Genomic DNA, 7,736 nt, shown 5'->3' on the forward strand with positions numbered 1-7,736 from the left:
TAAACCGGTGGATATATATAACTTCACTCACATCATATTCATATTACTTCTTCACCCAACACTTGATGAATCGACAGGATTGGACACATTAAAAGGCTCGAGGTACAAATCATTAACTAATTTGACAACCCAAGAAAGACCGGTAGCTAACCAAACCGGGATTAGAATTTGACTAAACCGAACTTGACACAAACAGTGGAAGAGTCACTCACTCACTCACTCACACTCATCAAAAATGGCGGAAAATGTTGGAAGCGACTCGAGCGAACTCGGAAGCATCACTTCTTCCCAGCAATCTTACCTCAAGAACTGTCCTTTCGCCGGCCACGAAGCAACTCCGACGAATTCTGACAACACCGAGGTCCTCAGTAACAAGAGTTCGCCGGCGGTTGTTAAAACTCCGGTTCTCTCGTTCTCTTCTCCGACCAGCCTCGATTCCATCAAAGATGACGTCTTTCGTACTCCTCCTGAGAACGCTTCTCCCTCCTCTGCCGCTGATTCGGAACCTGGAGTTAGGGTTTCTGAGATGAAATCTCATAAAGGTTCGAATTTTAAATCTCCGTATTCTAATGCCGAGACGACGCTTCTCTCTTCTCCACCGTCGGAAAATTTTAGGGTTTCGCAGTCGAATTCGAAGTCTCCGTCTTCTACGGCCGCGACGACCCCTGTTTCTGCTTCACCGTCGGGAAAAGTTAGGGTTTTGGAGACGAATTTGAAATCACCGTCCTCTACGGCTGAGACGACGCATGTCTCTGCTCCACCGTCGGAAAAAGTTAGGGTTTCGGAGTCGAATTCGAAATCTTCGTCTTCTACGGCTGAGACGACGCCTGTTTCTGCTTCACCGTCGGGAGAAGTTAAGGTTTTGGATACGAATCGTCTTTTTGCTTTTGTGGCTAATAATGGAGCTCTCAAGTCTCCTCCTGAGAGAGTTGTTAATCTCGGTTCTGCATCTGCAATTGAAGGGATCAAGGTCTCTGAAACGGAAGACTCTGGTGAAGTTATACCTTTCAGAGAAATTATCGAAGCCCTTCTTCGTAACAGTGGAGAGAAGCTTGATGAAAGAGATGAAATTGTCAGCTGTGTTGACATTCTCAAAAGTTTTGGTTTGAAATTCCCCTAAATGGTTACTGATTTAGTAAGTCTTATTTGCTTTTTTTGTACTGTTGCTTCAACTACAAGTAAATGATTAAGTATTTATATTTGGAAATTTCCAGATATTTGTTTCTCTTACAAGGCTAAATCCTACAAAGATGATATCTTGTCTGTGATTGCATTGTCCTGAGGAAATTGACTGTGTGTGTTGTTGCAAATTGCAAAGGAAGGAATCATCTATATTGTGGTTGTCTTCTACCTTCAAAATCCAGCTTCTACCTTTTCTTGAATCTCAAGCACCGATTTTGCTTAGTTTCCTTAATGCTTGGCTCATCGTTTTGTTCTTTGCTTGGTGGATTGTTGAGAGCGAGTTTCTCCATTGCGTTCATGAACTTTCGCATGTGCTTGATGTACTCAGGGTATGTTTCCAAGTTGCAATGCCCTCCTCCTTTAACCCACAATGGATCATACTTGTCCTTTGCGAGTTCATACAATCGCTTCCCGTGTGAAATGTTCACAATATCATCTTTTGCTCCCTGGCAGTTTCATAAAACCAAGTTTAATGATCTCTCTTTCGCACTCTCTCCTTAGGGTAGAAAAAGTGATCATGTAAACTTACATGCATGACAAGAACAGGGCATGTCACATGGCGTATCTTGTCAATGTTCTGCAAAATTCCAGAGTTTTGAGAGACTGACCTAAATAATTAGTAACCAGAGAGACAAGAGAGATCAGGCTTACTTTGTAAATATCGAACCAGAATGTCACTTTTACAGGATACAAAACTCTAAGTCCGGAGAGAATCGCGCTATGAAGAACAATCCCTCTTAGTCTCTTTAACCGAGTTGCTAAATGCAACGATGGTCCGCTTCCAACGGATTGACCATACAGAATCAATTCCTCTTGTTTGATTTCGTACTCGCTCCTCAAGCAATTGTACACAGCCTCGATATCGTGGTACGTATTGAGCTCAGTTGGCTAAAGAACAATCAAAGATTAAGCAAAGAGGCGATTCATGACAAATGTTTGACATCTTGAATGAATGAAAATATCTCTCTTACCCTGCCTGTTGAAACTCCATAACCTGAATAATCATAGCTGTTTCGAATAACATATGAAGATGGTTCAGGTTCAGATTCGTTCATCAACGAAAACAAAAAGTGTTTTTTTGGGGTTTTGTAATATATATAAACCTCATAATGTTGATGCGCAGATGAGCTCGAAGCTCGATGAAGAGATCGACCATTTGGCCTAGATCCGCGGCAATGCCATGGGAATAAAGAAGAGTGAATCTTGCAAAAGGGTGTTTCCAAAACGTGGCAATGACTTTGTTGCCGGATTTGGTGGTGAGCTGATGAACATCCATGCTTTTCTCCGGCGTAATACCTTTGAACATAAGCTTTCCGGTCTCCTCGTCTTTGCTCACGTCGTATGTAGGTAGTGGTGGGAAGAAAGCTAATTTAGCCGCCATGTTTGATGTCACATTACCCATATCAATTAGTAAAAAATTTTGTTATAGAAAAAAGATTAACACTTTCTATGAGAAAGGAGGAGAAAACAAGAAAAGACTAAACCCCAAAATCTCTCCCTCCCTCTCTCTTTGAATCTAAGAAAAGAAAAAGAAGAAAAAAAAAAGAGTAAATTTTTTGGTTTTGGTGGGTTTATGTTTAAGGAGAGAGAGAGGGGAAGGAGATAAAATGGAACTTTATATGCATCTTTATATGGATGGAGGAGAATATTTGGCGGGAGAAAGACGCTGAGATCGTCATATTAACAAACTTTATATGCATTTTTTTTTTTGGGTCTGATTCTTTTGCATTGGGCATTATTATTGTGATGAGATCATGAGAAAAAATATATATATTTCATTAGCTCAGTTTTATAGTTTTCCCTTTTAGCAAAGTTAGCTGCACAATCTTTTTTTCGTTTTTAAATTTAGCAAAAAGATTTTTGTTCATATTCACATATTTATGAAAATTTTGAACATGTCTCTAAATTGTAAACTTTAGTTTCAAACTCACTTGTACATATGATACTTGTATCTGCATACATCCATGCATATACGAAATAATAAATTAATTCAGGTAAATTTGATAATAATGAATATGAATACATATGTATAAGGAAATTAAAACTTGACTTTTTATTCAAAAAAAAAAAAATTAAAATTTGACCGTGATAGATCATTTCTTATACATTGGTTGATATTCAGATGAAGACAATACTGCCTAAAAGGGTATTTTTTTTGCAACAAAAGTTAGTGTTGCTAAATAGATAATGTTTAACTCAAAAAATAAGAAAACACTTTTCATAACTCTTAAGTAAGTTTTGCAAGCATATAAAGGCAATGTATCTTGTTTTTAAACCTGAAGAATGCCTGGGAAGATTGACAACCTAGAAAAAAGTACAAAATGTTATGAAATTTGAAATTAATGTAAGCGAATGTTCAACAAAATTTTTTTTAAAAATCTTTTTTTGTAAACCAAAATATTGTTATAATATATGTATTATAAAGTTTATGATACCTACTGTTTTGTAGAATTAACTAAATTGTTGGCCTAGGACAATCAAAGCTTTTTTAACAAACAATGAACCAATTTTGTTACAAGATGATGATAATAACTCAAAACAATAAAGATACTTGGGAAAATAACTAAATTTACTAGCGCAACAAATATAAGAAATATAATTGGAAGTATACTCTAGATTGATGTTAGGGTGTGATATATCATTTATATTGTATTTCATTAAAATTTTCCTTATACTCTTTAAATGTATCTAAACTTCAACATGATATTGATCAATTGATGTAGTTTTGTTGTTTGAGTTGATGAAGAAATTAATTTTATTTGACATGCTAGTTTTATAATAGTGTTCAAAAATGCTAATAAAATAAAGAAAAAGTGTCAATAAGACCTATTTTAGAGAATAATTTTTCTATTTTTTTCCAACAAATTCTACTAAATGATTTTTTTCTTTCACATCTGTGTTATTATTATTATTATTATTTTATTTTTTTGAACATATGAATAATTTAATTTGCTTTGGTTAAATTTTAAATTATTTACTTTTTCTTTTCAATATGTGAATTACTTATTTCATTCCTTGGGTAGGTTACTAATTAATACTCTCTCAGTCCAATATATAGAATGTTTTAAGTTTTTCTGTTTGTACATATTCTTAGATTTTATGCACAATTTTTATTAATTTAATAGTTTCTGACTATTTGAAATTTATAACAAAGTGCATCATTCTAATTTACTCAACAGTTTACCTTGTCTCAAATGGTAAAAGACAAATAAAAACTATTCATTTTCTCTGTGTTCAGACTTCATTCCACAATCAAAATTGCAAGCATCTACAGATTTTAGCATATCAACATCAACATTTCCTCACTCCATCTCTCTCTCTCCCTCGCTTTCTCTTTGTAGCACATTTTCTTCTACCTCACAGGTACTTTCTCAGGTCAGTTTGGTGTCTCGCTCTCAGCTGTTTCGGGGACAACGTTCACAATATCTGGAGTGTTTAATAAAGGGACTGGACTGTTTCCGCGTTCACTAGTCGAGCTACTGCTATTGATCACTTCATTTTCCACTGGCTTAGGAGAAAGTATAGGTAGTGCATCAGCAGGAGCTTTAAGTGAATGTTCTTCTGAATGTTTCGGCTTGTTCAGAGCTCGACAATGAGGACAGTAGTAAGTAATGTACTGGAAGTCCTCTTTCCGGGCGAGTCCTGCATAATGAAAATGAAAGAGAGAGATTGTACAATTAAATTAGTAACAATATTGCATCTTGTGTATAGACAGTACGTGATAGTTTGGTGTATTAGAAGACAAAAGAGACAGATAATGGCTCACTCACCGTTATGCATACGGCAGTTTCCACAGATGAGTGCATATGACTGAGTTGGATCTTCACCTACAAGGAGAGCTGCAATGCGTGAGATCCAGCTACCATCATGAGCAGCATATCCCTGAGGATTATAATGCTCAAACACCATCTGTTGGTTTTGCTCTGTGCCGGTGATTTTTTCGCTTGTCCCCGAATGGTTAGACTCATTATCAGAATGATGTGTCGGAGTTGTCCCAGCAGTGTTGTGTCTTTTATTTTGTTGTTTTCGGTTCTTGAGCCCTTGTGGGTGTTTGACATCCACGTCACTGCTTTTGCCTGAGGTGGGGTCAAGTTGGGATTCATCTCCTACAAATACTTTCAAGCCTGACTCAGCACCCAACTTGGATGCCAAAACAGTTGCAGCAGCTGCCTTTGCAGCTGGGTCAGGGTCATACCTCTGGATACAAAATAGCTCATATTAAAACAAGTTTTAGTCGCAGTAGTGATACAACCACAGTAGCATATATTGAGATATATCAGAAATTCATTAACTTGTCAACTTCCTGAACATATTGCAATTCTACGCTACCAGTAGAATAAGTAATACCAGAACTCACAAGTGCAGGTCTTCCTGTCAGTTATTCATTTGTATCATTTTCAATTAACTCAACTTGCGACACAGATGAAACGATGAATTTCAACTGTAACACTTAAATTAAGATTCCTAACCACCCTATACCCAAAAGTACAATTAACAAACTTTGCCTAACACATACAGCCACTAATTTGAGAGTGACAAAGCTAGCACAACATGAAAACGAGTAAAAAAGAGAGACTCCCAACAAGGATAACCCTTGTCTAACGGCTCTACTATCCTAAAGAAATACCAATCCAAATTACTAATACCATGTTCTTTGCTAAGTTTAAATTTAAGGCCATCTCATAATGCACAAAGTGTAAGGATAACTTGAAATATAAAGTAGGGAATGAAAAAGCGATCTAATCCCACAACTAAGTTATAGGATAAAGTGATCAGAATTTGGTTAAGTATACAAGCAACAAACAACGGCAGGACACATCGACACATGACAATGAAAATAATCAGGAGTACCAGAAACATGACATGGGTCCTAGCCTCACTCAAAACAAGCGCAGATCGATATACTAACCTCAGTCGCACAAAAAATTATCATTAACAGACTTGTATCTTTACCTGAATAAGTTGCTGAGTAATATAATAATTTGTCCTCTCTTTTAACTCATTGATCTTCCCAAGCATCTCTGCTTGAAGCTTTTCCAAGGTATGTTGATCTCTGCGGTCACCTAAACCAAATCATTTAACACAAAGAAATTGTATCAAGACATCAATCCTAATACAACAAATGCCAACATAACACATGAAAATGAGCCATATAAAAAAGACTCACATCCTCCAGAAGCCAACAAATGACGAATAAGCAAGAGAAGCAAGAGCAGGTAAAACAAACATAGGAAAGATCCTGAAACTCCTCAGTTTCCAATCCATATCCTCATTCCTTGTAGTTATGATTGCATAAGCCACTGCAATTATCTGTTATGCACAGGAAAAAAAAAAAGTGAAACTATTCATGAACTGTTTCCACTACACACATCACTAAAACATCAACTTCATCCATTACCATAAGCAAGCAACAGAAAGGCAAAAACTTTGTTCACAAAAAGAAGAAGAGAAGAAGAGAGACTAAACCTCAAAGATGACAGAGAAAGCGATGAGGTTTCTAATGAAGTTCCTCCTAGTAATCGATCTACGCTTCATTCTATTCCGAACAGTGACTTCTTCCTTTGAGATGTTCTTAAGTCTCTTCTCGAAATCGTCGGCTCTAACCCTAAAAATCCCATTCCAAATACGCGAGAACCAACCTTTCTTCTTCTTCTTCTCGCCGGAGTTTACAACGGCGGAATCAGTTTTCTCGCCGCCGTTCTCAACCACCGCCGCTCCTATTTGCTCCTTCTCTCCCACCGCCATATCCAGAGTTTACAGTGTACAGCTTCTGGAAATCAAACTACACAGAATCCTTCTTAATAAACTTAAGAATTAGAGAATCGAATTCTTTGCCCAATCCTTCTCTCTGATCTGAGAGGATACGTTGGAGAAGGAGAGACTTCTTCGAATATCGTGAAGAGGAGGTCACAATGTGAGGAGGATGATGCTTCGCCTCTCTGCTCAAGTTTTCTTGCGCCCCTTCGAGGAAATTTGCCTTAACGAGGAACAAAACTTATTTAACTTTAAAACCTTTGGGTTAATTTTTGATTAGGGAGGGGTTTAAACTTTAAAGCGAGCGACTCTGTTGATATTTAAGAATTATTTTGAGTTAATAATTAAAAAGAAATATTTTTAAAATAAGAATTATTAAGGAAAGGTATAAATGTACAACTATATAAATTTATATATTCAATTTAATCTTCTGTGTGTGAATAATACAGAAACAATATTAACAGTTTTAAGATAGATATGCAAGTTTTTTTTTCTCTGAATTAAATATCCTTAATAACTCTTTTTAAGTACAAATCTGAGCAATTCCTATTATTATTTTTATATTAAATAGCTAATAAAATTTGGCTGGGTAATTGTTTACTGCTCAAAATACGTCGGTCGTTGAAGGGGGAATATAGAGCAAAGAGTATACAGTTAAAAGAAAAAAACATCAGTTAAAAATATAACGCCGAAGGCACCATCACACTAGAGGATCAAGTACCGCTTCCTACGAATATAAGAATTTGGCTAATGAACTGACCAGTTGTGCCTTCAACGGTTAACAAAAAAAAAAAAAAAAA

At 36.3% G+C, this 7,736-nt stretch overlaps 3 protein-coding genes across 3 annotated transcripts; 1 reads left to right on the forward strand and 2 right to left on the reverse strand.

The window, feature by feature from the left end:
* LOC104713880 (putative protein TPRXL) lies at window positions 226–1,182 on the forward strand. Its single transcript, XM_010431105.2, has one exon. The coding sequence runs from the start codon at window positions 236–238 to the stop codon at window positions 1,118–1,120; it is 885 nt and encodes a 294-aa protein (XP_010429407.1). The 5' UTR covers window positions 226–235; the 3' UTR covers window positions 1,121–1,182.
* LOC104713881 (protein ABHD17B-like) lies at window positions 1,346–2,678 on the reverse strand. Its single transcript, XM_010431106.1, has 5 exons — window positions 2,286–2,678; window positions 2,154–2,190; window positions 1,834–2,070; window positions 1,712–1,759; window positions 1,346–1,628 (listed from the first exon to the last, which is right to left on the reverse strand). The coding sequence occupies exons 1-5, from the start codon at window positions 2,582–2,584 to the stop codon at window positions 1,368–1,370; spliced, it is 882 nt and encodes a 293-aa protein (XP_010429408.1). The 5' UTR covers window positions 2,585–2,678; the 3' UTR covers window positions 1,346–1,367.
* LOC104713882 (uncharacterized protein At2g24330-like) lies at window positions 4,381–7,192 on the reverse strand. The gene is made up of 5 exons (XM_010431107.2): window positions 6,649–7,192; window positions 6,348–6,492; window positions 6,136–6,245; window positions 4,953–5,379; window positions 4,381–4,824 (listed from the first exon to the last, which is right to left on the reverse strand). The coding sequence occupies exons 1-5, from the start codon at window positions 6,925–6,927 to the stop codon at window positions 4,559–4,561; spliced, it is 1,227 nt and encodes a 408-aa protein (XP_010429409.1). The 5' UTR covers window positions 6,928–7,192; the 3' UTR covers window positions 4,381–4,558.

The sequence above is a fragment of the Camelina sativa genome, chromosome 9, assembly GCF_000633955.1.
Source record: "Camelina sativa cultivar DH55 chromosome 9, Cs, whole genome shotgun sequence".
NCBI lineage: Eukaryota > Viridiplantae > Streptophyta > Magnoliopsida > Brassicales > Brassicaceae > Camelina > Camelina sativa.